At 42.8% G+C, this 16,019-nt stretch overlaps 2 protein-coding genes across 6 annotated transcripts in view; one reads left to right on the top strand and one right to left on the bottom strand.

The window, feature by feature from the left end:
- Positions 1–13,737, top strand: part of NNT (nicotinamide nucleotide transhydrogenase) — a 54,517-nt gene extending 40,780 nt beyond the window's left edge. For 4 of the 5 annotated variants that reach the window (XM_083402725.1, XM_083402723.1, XM_083402724.1 and 1 more), the window contains exons 20-22: positions 9,326–9,444; positions 9,877–9,992; positions 11,018–13,737. In XM_083402725.1, the coding sequence (XP_083258851.1) occupies positions 9,326–9,444; positions 9,877–9,992; positions 11,018–11,167 (385 nt within the window). In that variant the 3' untranslated portion in view covers positions 11,168–13,737. The remainder of the gene's footprint in view (positions 1–9,325; positions 9,445–9,876; positions 9,993–11,017) is intronic. The other variant, XR_014502781.1, reaches the window with a different exon arrangement.
- The window catches only part of LOC310659406 (uncharacterized protein C5orf34 homolog), a 192,913-nt gene that overhangs the window by 82,358 nt on the left and 94,536 nt on the right, over positions 1–16,019 (bottom strand). The gene's annotated exons all lie outside the window — the stretch shown is intronic.

The following is a 16,019-nucleotide window of genomic DNA, read 5'->3' as shown; positions in this document are numbered from 1 at the left end:
CAACCAAGTCCCATTGAAGTCACGGAAGTTTTTAACAAAGGAAAAGTGGAATTGGAATTGAAGTATCAGAAAACTACCCTCTAGTTGGGGAGGCATCATTTCCAGCCTCGCTTTCCTAGAATCATAGAATCATAGAGTTGGAATAGACCACAAAGGCCATCGAGTCCAACCCCCTGCCAAGCAGGAAACACCACCAGAGCACTCCTGACATATGGTTGTCAAGCCTCTGCTTAAAGACCTCCAAAGAAGGAGATTCCACCATGAAAGGGAAGCAAATGGTATGTGACAAATAGAGAGCAGGCACACTGACTTCCAGCATCATCAGTCAAGGCAGCAACAAACAAACAAACAAACACCCACTACTGCCATCGCCACCCATGGGCTAGGGACAAGAATCACACTGAACAAGGATGGGAAAGGGGGTCATAGCATGTCTCCAACAACAGAAAAGGGGGTTTTCAGGTCTATTTGAGAGTTCTTTTTTATAATATTTTTTATTGATTTTAACATATAAATTATAAAATATACCACAAAACTCATACAATCTTTTTAGACTTCCATCAGCACCTCTGATGATCCACCGTTTTAACCACTTCTTATGCATTTCTTAACTTTATATTGCCTTTACATCTCTTAACAAATCATCCTCCACCTTGTCCATTTTTACAATACTTCTAATAATACTTCTCACAAAACTTCTTGCAACCCTACAAATGTCGTCTGTTCTTCACAATTCCTTTTCAAATAGTCCGTAAATTTACTCCAGTCTTCTGTGAATTTTTGGTCTCGTCGGTTTCGAATCCTTCCTGTTAGTTTAGCTAATTCTGCATAGGTTTATTTGTGAGTTCTTAGAGGTGAACTGTTGAAGGCATTATACTGTGGATCCCAAGTAGGGAGAGCACTGTTGTGGTCATGTCCCATTTGCAGGCTTCACACAGGCATCGGCTGGACTAGATGAGCTTTTGACCCAATTCAGCAGGACTCTTCTAATGTATGTTGACTACTGGGGTAAACAAGTTGCCCAACTAGATTGGCTTTTTGACCTGATTCAACAGGGCAGCTCTGGCATTTTTACAAAGGAAAGTGTGCTCTGTACAGTGGCGTAGTGTGGGGGGTGCAGGGGGGCCCGGCCGCACCGGGCGCAACATCTGGGGGTTAGGGTTAGGCGGCGCAAATCCACGGGTTAGGGGGCGCAAATCCACGGGTTAGGGGACGCAAATTACTTGCCTTGCCCCGGGTGCTGACAACCCACGCTACGCCACTGGCTCTGTATCTGCTCCAAGTTGTTCATTCCCAGGGCCTATGTCGTTCTTCAAAACCAGATTCTGGATCTGATCTCAGGCTCATATTTCATGCAATCCCCGGTTCTATAAGGCAGGTCACTGTTTCCATTTTTGCAGACTGGGAATTCTGGTGTGAGCAACACCATCATTCATCCGTTCCACTGCATGCATGGGAGTTGGGATTTGAACCCAAGTCTCTATGGAACCATGCTGACTTTTGTTGGCTCTGCACCATTAATATATTAGGGCCCGGAAGCCTCCTTTTTTTAGTTTACAGTACTCTTTTGGATTCTTTTAAATAGTCTGTGTAAACTATTTTCACTCAATTTAATGTTCTTCACAATATGTTATATGTCTTGTTTGAAACATTGAAATGTTTCACTAATTCAGCCTACTAAATGCCACTTCTAAAATTTAGAATTCATGTAACGTTGAGAACAGGTGAACAAGTATTATCACAAACAGTATTCTCTCCCCCCCACCCGAGTACTTAAACTGCAGAATGTAAATATGCCCCACTGAAGGCATAAGATAAACACCACAAACCTTGTAAGTCAAAGGTTTAGTGTCTTGCAGCTCCAGAACACAGCTTAATTAACAACTGTTTGTACCACTCCACCATAGCCAAGCCCTGTACCCTAAAATACACATGACTATTTGGACATTGCGATGCAGTTCTACTCCAGGGGTATCAGAAGCATCCGGAAAGAGCTGTAAATCCTTTCACAGTTCTCCTCCTCCTGTGTCTACACGTTGCATACAAGGAGTTGCAAAACTCTGTTGTTCAGTTAGTTATTTATAGGAAACTTCTCCCTGACTTTTCTGCTATACACAGCACCCAAGGTGGCTTGGCAGTTAGGTCTAACAGCTGTGATAAGGACTGCGCTTTGTTTTTAAATTTATTATTACACTGGGAATCCTGCCTTTCCTCCAGAGAATTCATGGTAGGCTGCACAGTGTGCCCTGGTGGTCCTTCTGCTCAGGAAGTGACTGGCCCACAGACTGGACTTGCTTAACTTCTGGAAAGTTGTTGCACCATGCAGCCTCCGGACATGCCCTGCTTCCATTTTGGCCCATAAGTAGATGCACTAAAGATCTCTGCTCACAAGTTCCATTCCAGCATTCCTCACACTCCCCAAACTCTGTTTTTGCTGCGTTAGCAGCACTGAAGTGTATCGACTGTTAGGGGGAGGGGTAATACCTCTGGCAGAGAACATGATGTGCTCCTTCTTGGGGTAGTTTGTGCTTTTAATGCATAGTATGGATGTAGCCAAAGTCTCTAGCTTCACAAGGACAACTTCCTCAAAAGTGGGGCCATTTCCAGCCTTTCTCTAAAATGTGCTTAAACTTAACCACAGTTCAGACTCTTACTTTTGCTTAGCTTATCATTGGATGGGGCTCCAGGGCTGGCTACGAATTTGGCAGATGCACAGGACGTTCCCTAGGGGTGTTATTTATTTATTTATTTGTTTATTTTTACAACTCAGCAGTGGAGAAGCCCCACTGGTGTGCGGCGAGGCTGCCCAACTGGAATACAGCCAGAGGTCCTTATTGTAAAAAGCTGGAAATAATAGGCTTTCGCTGCACTGACACAATGGAAGTTCATGCGTCCAACCCGTCACAGAATTTGTCTGCTGTAATTTAATTAATAATCTTATGTGCAAATAGCGATTCTTGCAGCTTCTGCCAAAATTTCTGAGACATAAGTGATCCTAGTAAGCTACATCTGCTCGATGCCTATCTCTGCTTGCTCAATAGCATTTCTGAGCACTGCTAAGAGTTATAAATTTGCTGTGTAACATGCTCTGCTAGCCACTCTGCCTCTGATTATCCCGGTGCGTGCAATCTCTCTCTGTTCCCAGTATCCACTTGGTTGGCAGTTTTCCTAGAAACACACTCTCTGTTTTCGTCAGAAATATGATATGAATGAGAGAACATACGAACATCCTTAGGAGTGTTGTGCTTGCTTGGAATACATGTGAATCAGGGTTTACAGAGGACAGACCCCAGAGACAAGAACCTGTAAAGGGAAATGAGAGATTAAAAGTTTTGTAACCTGTAATGCGTTCAACCCAGGCTTCTCTGCTTGTGGTGAGGCATAAGGGGTGTTTGTACCTTGCATTCGATTCATGTGCCATCTGTACAAAAGTAGTTGAGCTCCACACCCACAGTTTTCCACAAGCAGTTTCAGGGGTGTTGTATATTCATTCAGCTGTTCACATGTAGTGCTCAATGAGTGTTCACTCTGTGTACACAATGGCTGAGCTGTTTAAATCAACAAGCGCATGCTGTTTTGCACAAACACTGAGAATAATATAATATAATGCGGCAGCTAGACTGGTGACTGGGAGCGGCCGCCGAGACCACATAACACCGGTCCTGAAAGACCTACATTGGCTCTCAGTACGTTTCCGAGCACAAGTCAAAGTGTTGGTAGTGACCTCTAAAGCCCTAAACGGCCTCAGTCCAGTATATCTGAAGGAGCATCTCCACCCCCATCGTTCAGCCTGGAGACTGAGGTCCAGCGCCAAGGGCCTTCTGGTGGTTCCCTCGCTGCGAGAAGCCAAGTTACAGGGAACCAGGCAGAGGGCCTTCTCAGTAGTGGCACCCACCCTGTGGAACGCCCTCCCACCAGATGTCAAAGATAAAAACAACTACCAGACTTTTAGAAGACATCTGAAGGCTTTTAGGGAAGCTTTTAATGTTTAATAGACTATTGTATTTTAATATTCTGTTGAAAGCTGCCCAGATGGGTGGGGTATAAATAAATAAATAAATAAATAAATTATTTATTTATTTATTTATTTATTTCAGGGTTGGAAGGGATCTCAAGGGTCATCCAGTCCAACCCCCTGCAATGCAGGAACCACAGCTAAAGCATCCCTGACAGATGGTTACCCAACCTCTGCTTAAAAACCTCCAATGAAGGAGAGTCCACTACCTCCTGAGGGAGTCTGTTCCACGATCAAACAGCTCTTAATGTCAGAAAGTTCTTCCTAATGTTGAGTCGGAATCTCCTTTCTTGTAATTTGAATCTGTTGGTTTGGGTCCTACCCCTTGGAACAATACAACAATGCAAATTGGTTTCCACTGCTGGTTCTTAATCAAGGAAGACATTGCCAACAAGACCTCAAATTTAAATTGTTACTGTTCATAACACACCAGACGAGAGAAAGACAAAATAGGGTGTATGTTAGGGATGATTAGGAAAGTGACAGAAAATGTAACTCCAAATAATATAAGGGTGCAACCACACTTGGAATAATAGGTAGAGTTCTGGTCACTCAAAAATGGAAGTCAGCCCTGAGTGCTCACTGGAAGGATAGATCCTGAAGCTGAGGCTACAATACTTTGGCCACCACATGAGAAGAGAAGACTCCCTGGAAAAGACCCTGATGTTGGGAAAGATGGAGGGCACAAGGAGAAGGAGACGACAGAGGACAATATGGTTGGACAGTGTTCTCGAAGCTACCAGCATGAGTTTGACCAAACCGCGGGAGGCAGTGGAAGACAGGAGTGCCTGGCGTGCTCTGGTCCATGGGGTCACGAAGAGTTGGACATGACTAAATGACTAAACAACAACAACAAACAACAATTGTCCCTCCCAAACCTTGAGGGGGGGAGAAGAGAGATGAGTAAGAACATGCAACCAAAAGATGCATTGTAATAAAAGCTGCTTAGATATCACTTATATTGGAAACAAAGGGGAACTGCATCCCTTGCCTGAATTCTAACACAGACATCCACATTAGAGTTCTTCTAAAAATTATTGTGCTTCAGCAGGGTTTTTGGGTTTTTTTTTTTGGAAAGAGGAGAACTGTTTCACATGGCTTGAATTACTTAGTGGCTGACTGGCTGAACCTTTAAGCTTCTTAATATTTTGTCCTATTTGTTTTGCTGTTGTATATCTGATTCTACATCTGGTCTTTGCTAGAAGGACTGCAGTTATTTTCCCTCTAAAGTATCCTTGGGGCTGTGTGCCGTTTGCAAAGATGCTTTGTGAGGAAAAAGCCTACTGTTTCTATCAGCCTTCCTTACCCCTTCCGTCCCCCAAGTTTCTAGCCCCTATGGTTTTTAAATATAGTGCTGGAAACTGATTCCTGCTTCCAAGTTAGTTTAAAATTGCAGAAAGATTTCCATGAGATGCTCAGTTAAGGGGAAGTATGTATACATAGATGTATAAAATGAAAAAGTATGCTACAAATCCAGAAGCAGCTTGATGAAATGTACACTATCCTGGAAGTACTGTAGACATGTGAATATATCCCTCCTGTGTTGATACTTTTAGGGCCAAATGAGACATGTCACAGGCCATCTGATTTTACTTTGATTTTTCTATAGCTCAAGGCAAGGAAGCACTGCAGGTACTGGTTTTAGTTGCAAAACAGCACAGGGCAAAGGAATGTCTCATTTAGAGTTTCCCTGTAGTTGCTTGTGATTTCTCTATTTTTATCCCTTGAAGAGATCCTGTCCATGAATCTCCTATAAAACATGCCTTGTTTAGTTGTTAGATGCTCAAGTGATTTGGGTGATGAGCAATCATAACACGGCAAGTAAACTAGTTTTGGTTAGTGCTAACTCCAGCAACACCTTAACGCTGCAGAATGATTCTTTCTAGAAACGTGAACCAGGGCAGTGGGAGATACATGAGCCTTCAGTAGCCGTCTGTCAGATAATATATGCTTACGCCAGGCCTTCCACATCACCGCCATCTTTTCCAGGACCACCACCAAAACTTGTGCTTAAACACAACTCACCCAGTTCTCTGAACAACCAAAAGCAAATATTGGAAGCAGGTTGTCACAGATAATTAGGTGATCTGGGCATGGGAAGAGTTTTCCTTAAAGAAAAAAGAAAATCTTAATTACACCTATGCTTCTGTGGCCTATTTTGACTGTACTCACACAAGATTGGTGTCCTTTGTTTTGTTTTCAACATTTCTGTAGAAAGCTTGATGAAAGTATTTGGCCGGTGTGCTAAAATGGTGGAGAAATGTTCATATTAAGGATTAGGTATGATAATGAAACACTGAGCGTCATGATTGCCATTGTATTAGTTTTATGTTGAACCCTCTTTTAGACAGAGCAAATCAAATCTAGTGTGTCTGCGTTGACAAATTTCCTATACAGTGGTACAAATTATATAAGGTGGGGAGAAGCTTCTCTATACTTTACTCACTCAGGCTCCAGAGCTCCTGCATGTTCCTCAAATACAGGCCAGGGTGTTCCAGGAATACAAAGCAAAGCTTTTGAAAAACATGTTTTTAATTCCCAAGTGGAGTTAATTAAGCAGGTGGTCTTGCCCACCTCTTCTTGCCACAGATTTAATCTCTTCAATAATTTCATGGCAACAATCACCCCCATTAACTTGATAAATTCAGCAGTTCAGTCCTTGTGTATTTGAGACTTGATCCAGAAACTGCTAAATCTTCACTATTTGGGCCAGAATCTGGGCTCTAAAGAAAATCTCTATGTCATGTTGAATTGTTGTAGACAGAGGTTTTTCACACAAGGACTTTTTACCCTTGAGGTGTTTGCAAAAGGCTTTTCAAGGTCAGCTAAATTTTAAGCCCATCAGTGGCTCCCAGCTCTTAGTTCTTTGGTATAGTCCCAGGACCAGCTTTGTGACATGGTCTGAATTTTTTTTTTAATTTTTTTTTAATAAAAAGGCAAAAATCCCCATCTTGCTTTGAACTGGTTTTATACATGAGGAATTTGGAGTGTTGAATTGGCTTGTGGCTTCTGTTGTAAAGTATGCAAATAAAATTAAAAGAGCTAGCATTTTAAACTCAAATCTAAACTCGTTCAGGCAACAGCTTCACATTGACACTGTTAGTAGTAACCTGCATGATTAAAGCAATCACTCATTTATACAAAAGCATACAAGAAGAATAATAGAATTGTAGAGTTGGAAGGGACTTTGAGGGTCAGTTAGCCCCACACCTTGCAATGTAGGAATCTTTAACCCAACATGGGGTTTGAACCCACAACCCTGAGATGAAAAGTCTCATGCTTTATCCTGTTTCCCACAGTGGCCAGGCAAAGGCGTATGAGAAACCCATGGGCAGAATATGAGGGTAATGTTCAGCCCTTTCCTGCTAGTGCCTCCTAGCTACTGGCATTCAGTGGCACGCTGTCTGCCTCTGCTTCTGGAGCCATCATGAATAGTAGCCATTTATAGCCTTATTTGGGGACGTGGGTGGCGCTGTGGGTTAAACCACAGAGCCTAGGATTTGCCGATCAGAAGGTCAGCGGTTCGAATCCCCACGACAGGGTGAGCTCCCGTTGCTCGGTCCCTGCTCCTGCCAACCTAGTAGTTCAAAAGCATGCCAAAGTGCAAGTTGATAAATAGGCACCACTCCGGCGGGAAGGTAAACGGCATTTCTGTGCGCTGCTCTGGTTCACCAGAAGCGGCTTAGTCATGCTGGCCACATGACCCGGAAGCTGTACGCCATCTCCCTCGGCCAATAAAGCGAGATGAGCGCTGCAACCCCAGAGTCGGCCACGACTGGACCTAATGGTCAGGGGTCCCTTTACCTTTATCTTATAGCCTGATTCAATGAAATTCAATAAAATTGTCTAATCCCCTTAAATCTGTCCACATAATGCATGTTGGCCACCACAACATCTTGTTGCAAATTCATAGTTTCAACTATGTACTGTGTGAAGAATTACTTCCTTTTGTCTTTCTCAAATCTTTCACCATTCTGCTTCATTGGAGGACATCAGGTTCTAGTATTTTACATATAAGAGAGGGGGGGAAGAAAACCTTCACCCTATGAAGAGCCAGTGTGGTGTAGTGGTTAAGAGCGGTAGTCTCGTAATCTGGGGAACCAAGTTTGCTTCCCCGCTCCTCCACATGCAGCCACTGGGTGACCTTGGGCCAGTCACACTTGGGCCAGTCTCTCAACCCCACTCACCTCACAGAGTGTTTGTTGTGGGGGAGGAAGGGAAAGGAGAATGTTAGCCGCTTTGGGACTCCTGAAGGGAAGTGAAAGGCGGGATATCAAATCCAAACTCCTCTTCTTCTTCTATTTCTCTTTCCCATTTCATTCACAATTTCATATACTTCTATGTCTCCCTTACTCACTCTCCCCCCCCTAAACTACATGAATGCTTTAATTGCTTTGTCATTAGGAAACCACACCAACCCCTTTTTTGTTGGTTTTTGCAAACCTTTCCCAGCTCTACAATATCCTTTTTGAGTGACCAGAACTCTACCTATTATTCCAAGTGTGCTTGCACTGTTATATTATTTTCTGTCACTTTCCTAATCATCCCTAACATACAGGATTAAGGCTATGGGTGTTTTCCAGTGCCAGAGATGGCAGGCCTCTGAATACCAGGTTGGAAGAATGCTGATCTGCTTCCAGGATTGGATGGGCTTTTGGTCTGACCCATCAGGGTTCCTGTGTTCTTAACTTACCCTCCCAGCCTTGGGTTTCCATATTTAACATGTTTAGGGAAGCTTTTAATGTTTAATAGAGTATTGTATGTTAATATTTTGTTGGAATCCGCCCAGAGTGGCTGGGGAAATCCAGCCAGATGGGCGGGGTATAAATAATAAATTATCATCATCATCATCATCATCATCATCATTAACATGTGGGGTTGTACTCAAATAATTTGCTGTGATAATTAATAAGAGAAGAGTTGGGGAAGAGTTCAGTGGTAGAGCATCTGCTTTGCATGCAGAACCCAGGATTCAATCCTCAGCATCTCCAGGTAGGGTTGAAAGAGAAACCTGGTCTGAGAAACCTGGAGAGTCTCTGCTACTCATTGTAGACCAGGGTTTCCCAAAACTGCGTCTTGAACTATTTTTGGACTACAACTCCCATCATCCCTAGCTAGCAGGACCGGTGGTCAGGATGATGGGAATTGTAGTCCAAAACCAGCTGGAGGCCCAAGTTTGGGAAACCCTGCCGCAGACAGTCCTGAGCTACATGGACTCAATGTTCTAAAGCTTCTTCCTGTTTTCTTTTTCTTTATTTTATTATGTACCACATACATGATTTCATTGCCTCTTTCTCCCACTACCCTCAGGTTTGGTATTCATCCTGTCGCCGGACGCATGCCTGGGCAACTGAATGTGCTACTCGCAGAAGCCGGTGTGCCCTATGACATTGTCCTAGAAATGGATGAGATCAATGAAGACTTCCCAGGTGAGAGAGCCACTCCCTAATCCGTTTTTGCTTTCATCTGTGTGGTTTCTAAAAAGCTAGCTCACAATGCTTCACTTTGATTACAATATGAAAATTTGCAATCTAAATTATGCCAGGTTCTTGTCTGGCTTACTCTGTTAAAAGTCATTGTTATCAGTTCCCTTACTAAATGCATGCATTGGAAGTTAATATTTCCATGCTGTTCCTTATCATTTTAATCTAATTTTTAAGCTTCCAGGAAAAACAATTTAACACTCTCTAATAATTAGTTTGGGGAAGTTCACCTGTACTGGTTTTATATCTCCGTGTGGAAATTGAAGTTTCTGCATCTTCATGCTACTATGATGCAAGCTGCTGGAATATTGAGTTCTGTTCATAATTTTGTGTATTTGTATGTGGTCTCTCTCCCCCCCCCCTTTATTCTTAATGCAGAAACTGATCTAGTCCTTGTCATTGGAGCTAATGACACAGTTAATTCAGCTGCCCAGGAAGATCCAAACTCCATCATTGCTGGGATGCCTGTTCTAGAAGTTTGGAAAGCAAAGCAGGTAGGCTGCAAAACATTGTGGCAGAAATTCCATCTTTTCTCAAACTCTTTAAAGCTGTCATCTTATTTAGAAACATAATACTAATTATGCCCCAAGCTACCACAAATTTTCTGCCTACTTTCTCCTGAACTATTTTCCAGTATGGACAGGCTAGAAGGCACTGTTGAGAGGGTAGGGAAAACTTGCAACCTTTCACCTGCAAGAGTGTCTTCCAAATTATTCTGCCCATTGGGAACTACATAGTGGAATATTGTTGCTTTCTTCCACTGCAGGGAGCTATCCGTGCCTTGATGATATAGACTGCTGTTACCCTAGTCCCCCAGCTCCTCTCGAACCTACCGTATTTTTTTGCTCCATAAGACACACTTTTTTCCTCCTAAAAAGTAAGGGGAAATGTCTGTGCGTCTTATGGAGCGAATGTGCGGTCGATCGCTGGGTCCCTTTCCGGCCCGGCCCCTTGCCCAGGCCTCCATTGTTGAATGTTCTGCAGATGGAGGCTGTTTGTTTCCCCAGTGACATGTGACTGGCTGATTAGATTATCTGTCTGGAAACTGTAGAAACGGCTCCCTTTCCTTTCCTAAAGAAGCTACAGAACTGTGAGCTGAACCCCATAAAAACAGTATTTTTCCCCTTTGCAAAGTAAGCTCAACAACTTTGAGCTGTTCGTAAAAAAACTGGGGCTTTTCCCCTTTGCAAAAGAAGCTGCACAACTGTGAGCTGATCCCCCCCCCCCAAAATGGGGCTTTCCCCCTTTCCTCCTCTAAAAACTAGGTGCATCTTATGGTCAGGTTCGACTTATGGAGCGAAAAATACAGTGTTTGCCACACGCGTATTGAATAAACAAAAAGTGTTGCAGTTATCCCATAACAGAGTATGGTCGACTTTTCTGAAACGGGTGGGGGAAACCTTTAGCCCCAACCTGACAACAGAACAGTTAATGTGTATTGAAATAATTTTTTCCCCATGGGGTTGCTCTATATAAACAACCACCTTCTTTTGTGTCTAATACAAGTTCCTCGTTTCAGGTCATTGTTATGAAGAGATCTCTAGGTGTTGGCTATGCAGCTGTGGACAATCCAATCTTTTACAAGCCCAACACTGCTATGCTGCTTGGGGACGCTAAGAAGACGTGTGATGCCCTGCAGGCCAAAGTGAGGGAGTCCTACCAGAAATAAGCACCACTTGTTAAAAAAGCTATCCTTTGGCCAGTATGAACAAAAAAATCTAAAATGTGTTATCTACGTCAAAAGTCGTGGCTTGCTCTTGAAACTGAGGTTCAGGAAAAAAAAGTGTTAAGGGTGAAAATTTAACTAACAGTATATAAGGGGGAGGGGGGGAACCCAAAGTGAGCTCTCTTGTGGGGCTGGGACATGGATTTTTAGAATTCTTGAATGCAGTGCATTTCAGAGGAACACAATGACACTCAGGAATTTGGGGGTAAATCTGTCCATCTAGTGTGACATGAGATATAAGGGAAGCATTTATATATGCGGGGCAGCTGCTGCCATTTTTAAAATGGGTCATTTGGCTTCAGTTCTTGTTTATTGGTTCCAAGTGAACACAGAATTCAGCTGATTGGCTATTTTCCAGATCTCAGGCCCCTTAGCTGGATTTTGGCTGGCTTCTTACTTACGACCTTCTAAAATCTATTTTGTGCTACTTTTGAAATGCATTTTGATACATTCACAACCGACGTGTTTGAGATGCTGGAAATGTGTGGTTTCTTGTCCAACATACTTCAGATGCTGGGGTGGCGATGGGGGTGGGTAGTTACAATCCTAGACCACCTGGAATACATTTTTAATTAAAAAAAATCATGTGGGCAGCAAAGAAACCCAATAAGCTTCAGGGAGAAAAAAACGATTCTGATTACTGGTCTTCCTTTTTAATTTAATTAAGATTACTATTGAAACTACAATTCAGTGGTATCGGGGGTTATTTGACTTCCAGTGCAGCCTTGATTTTATTTAGTGCACTTGAGTGGAACTCAAATGCTTGACTAATAAAATGAATTTGTCATGTTTGCATAATGATGTAGCAACCGTCCGTGGTGACAGAGGCAAAACAAATAGCTGTAATTGTGCTAGAAAGCCTTAACATCTGGGCAAGACAGACTACTATGAAGTGAGTTAAACTTAGCCCAACTTGACTGTTTATAAATCCTGATCTTTAACATTGTGCTTATGGTGACCTTCTAATTTAATAGCAGATGAAAATTATGTCCGTTTAGCTACCTCCTTTTCTTGGTTAGTTTCTTTTTTTTAATGGTGAGATTCCCATAAGTTAAACAGCAGTAGATAGCAGAGGACTGGATCCAGCTAGGATCTTCCAGGCCCAGTAAACCAGTAGAAGGGATCCTTTCTCTCAGCTCCCATTCATTTCAGTGGGGCTTTTCTTTTTTTAAAAAAACTCGTCATCTTTCCTTACTCAGTGTCATTCTGATGCGTAAGAATATTTGAGCCTCAACATTCCAATGCAAAGTTTGGGCAGCTATGTTTTAGCAGGACCTGTTTGGGACCTTGATTGTGTTGCAGTTGTGCCATACATTTCTAAAGATACAAACCTGTACACCATCAGAGCCCCGCCCCCTACAATAATGCAAATGGCAAAAAGATCCAGAACTTTGTAAAACCATATAAATTAAAACAACAACAATCACTGGGATTCGAACCACCGACCTTCTGATCAGCAAGCCCAAGAGGCTCAGTGGTTTCGACCAGGCATAGGCAAACTGGGCCCTCCAGATGTTTTGGGACTACAATTCCCACCATCCCTAGCTAACAGGACCGGTTGTCAGGGATGATGGGAATTGTAGTCTCAAAACATCTGGAGGGCCGAGTTTGCCTGTGCCTGGTTTAGACCACAGCGACGCCCGCGTCCCATGTAAAATCATATATTCTCATAGGTGCATGCAAACAATAAATAACCGTACCAGTTACTACAGAATACCAGTAAGACTCCATTCCAGCTGGTTTCCAGGCTATGCACACATTAGCGGCTTCAAACGCAGTAAGGTTGTTTTTCCTTGCTATGGCACATCAGCACTTTCTGTACACGCCAGAGAGGGGGCGGGGGTGTCTTCACCCAACGCACATTGCCCGATTCATTCCCCTGTGCCTGCAACCCTCGGACTCCCATTCAAGGAAGCTCCCACCTGCACTTTTGCAATGGCTGGCTGAGCTGCGCAAAACGCATCTGAACCGCAGCTTGCGTTTTCAAATCGGATGGCATCTGGTTTGAGGGAAGCACATAAAATAGGAGCATTTATCAAGAAACTACAAGATGCACATAGATTGCGGTTAACATCATGTGCGCTCGGCTTTCAATGCCAGCAGTGGGAATGCACTGGAGCCAGCGTAAATACGGTAATGTGTACACAGCTGCAATCTTCTATCAAGTTTGCATTGTGTTAATTGGTATCGTTATTTATTGAATGCTGCATTGCAGCTACAAGGATTTAATGTGCATTTTTATAAGGTTCTGTGTCTTGCTATTTGTCTTTTTGCCCTCCCATTTCTGTACAACCTACACATTAACATAGTCAAAGAGAAGAGCATCATCCGAGTTAGTTTGGCAATGCATAGAGCTGCCTTTAAAGGCTGCCGTTTCCAACTTGCCTAAAATGTTGTCTTTTAATTTGATTATATACAAGCAGTTTGTAAAGAGGACCAGAAGTACCAATGTTAACCTTCCTATTGTTTGTATTATGGAACGCGAGAGGATTATTAAAATAAATAAATAAACAGTGAACCAAATCTCACGTCCTTATTGCAGTATTTTGAAAAAAAACAACAGGTTTTCTTCATTTTGAAGTGTGTGTGTGTGTGTGTGTGCGTGTGTGTGTTTCTCTCTCTCTCTCTCTCTCTCTCTGTGTGTGTGTAAATTTACTGGGCACAAAATCGCTATTTTTCACATTTTAGCAGTCCCCTAGTTTGCATAGCTCTTTAATGGCCAACAACTTGAACCAGTCCTTCAAAAATCCGTTACCTATGCACTTAGAAGTGCAAGTGGCAAAGAAAAATAAATTTGAGCCTTTAAAATAATATTGCCCCTTTTGTTTCAAAACCACCAGCATCTTCTGCCTTCGCAGTCTTTTACTGCCAGCTAAGGAGTCTTCTACTTATTTATTGCATGTCAAACTTGATGCATGAGTGTTCATGATCCTTATACAGCAAGTGCAGTAATTAGTGAATCTCATTTCCAGAGGGCAGTAACAGGAAGTGTCTGCTTTTCGCGACTCTCCATCATTTGTCTGCTTTTTCGTGGAAACATAAAATTCAATTTAGCCATTCCAGAAACCTGTCATCTATTAATAGGCTTTTATTTTAATGATTCTATTTATATTCCCCACCTTTCTTCCATGGAAGTCAGGAGTGAGAGAAAGGGGGGGGGGTCTCATCCAGTCTTCCCATCCAGTCACTGATCCAGAGTTTCAGGATTTTACTGCTCTGTGTCCATTCAGACTGTACCCTAGGATTCAGCCATTCATTAAAGGTGGAAAGTATTTGAGCAATCTTGTGCTGGATTTAAATCCACCAGAAATATGTGTGTGCATGCACACACACACACACACACACACACACGTAAAAGTAAAATTCTACACCAGGAAAGCGTATGGGATCTGCACGAATTATGTATATTAAGTATGCACAGTGCAGTACCGTCACTATTATTTTTTTTAGAAGAAAAGCGCTGGTTAAATGTGTGAGAATAACTGTGGCAACTTCATGATGAGTACTGGCACATTTTTTTCTAGAACAAAAGCACCAAGTATGCAGCATACAGTTTTTCATCTGAGTCTTGGGAAGTTCATTTCAAAAACTAGTTCAGGCTGTCGGAAAAAGGAACTAATTGCATTTCGTGTTCATCCCTTTACAAAATGCGCCAGTTCATTTCAGTTCACAGTCATGAAGCTGCCTTATATTGAAATAGATTGTTCATTCATCTTTAGCACAATACTGTCCTACTACAGCTCTCTAGGGTTTTGGGGCAAGATTCTCTCCGGATATTATAGGGGTTGAATTTGGGACCTTCTGCATGCAAAGCAGACGATCTGCCACTGGGCTATGGTCCCTCCTCTCAAAGAGGAACAGTCCATTCATGTTCGTCCAAATGATCATCGGCACAGCGGAGAGTAATTTTTTGGGGGGGGGGGCAACAATTACAATCTTTAAACTCTAAAGGCCCAAAGAGTCTCTGACAAATGTAAGAGAACGAACTTGAAAGATGAACGATAAATCGTTCCAAGTTCTACCCCCCAACGCACTTCATTCCCATCCAGCAATTATGGGACCTGCTTCCAGGTGTAGTTCAGAGAACTTCCTTTAATTGAACAGTCGGTTTCAAGCATTTTCTTGCCCATTCCTTACCCACTGCCCAACCCTAGGATCCTTGGGAACTGTGTTTGTTGTAGGTGGGCTCAGGACCTCTTCACACAATCTGCTGCAACTTCACTATACAGTGGTACCTCAGGTTACATACGCTTCAGGTTACAGACTCCGCTAACCCAGAAATAGTACTTCGGGTTAAGAACTTTGATTCAGGATGAGAACAGAAATCGTGCTCCGGCGGCGGCAGCAGGAGGCCCCATTCGCTAAAGTGGTACCTCAGGCTAAGAACAGTTTCAGGTTAAGAACGGACCTCCGAAACGAATTAAGTACTTAACCTGAGGTACCACTGTACTAAAAATCGCCAGGGTTCTTTGCAGGAGGGACCACAATGGTTAAATAGGCATCAAATGAGTATGGACATACCCAGAGGATGTTTATAATTGCATGCTAACCAAGCTGGTTTTTTTTGTTTTTTTATAAACAACAACCTATTTTCCTTGGCAGAATGGGTCCCGTGTTTGAGCGGGTCATTGGCAAAATGCCCTATGTGGAATCTCTCCTGTCTCCTTCCTGCTGCTTGTGGGTTTATAAGGTGGTGGCTGCAGCAGGCAACTGAATTTTCTGCAGTGCCTTGGAGTAATACTGTGTCAGGTGCTCCCAGGGCATGGTGGCATTTTCTGTTTTTATTTTTTTAAAG

The sequence above is a fragment of the Podarcis tiliguerta genome (genome assembly GCF_965153285.1).
Source record: "Podarcis tiliguerta genome assembly, chromosome: 11".
In the NCBI taxonomy this organism is placed as follows: domain Eukaryota; kingdom Metazoa; phylum Chordata; class Lepidosauria; order Squamata; family Lacertidae; genus Podarcis; species Podarcis tiliguerta.
This window is presented reverse-complemented; position numbering and strand designations above follow the sequence as displayed.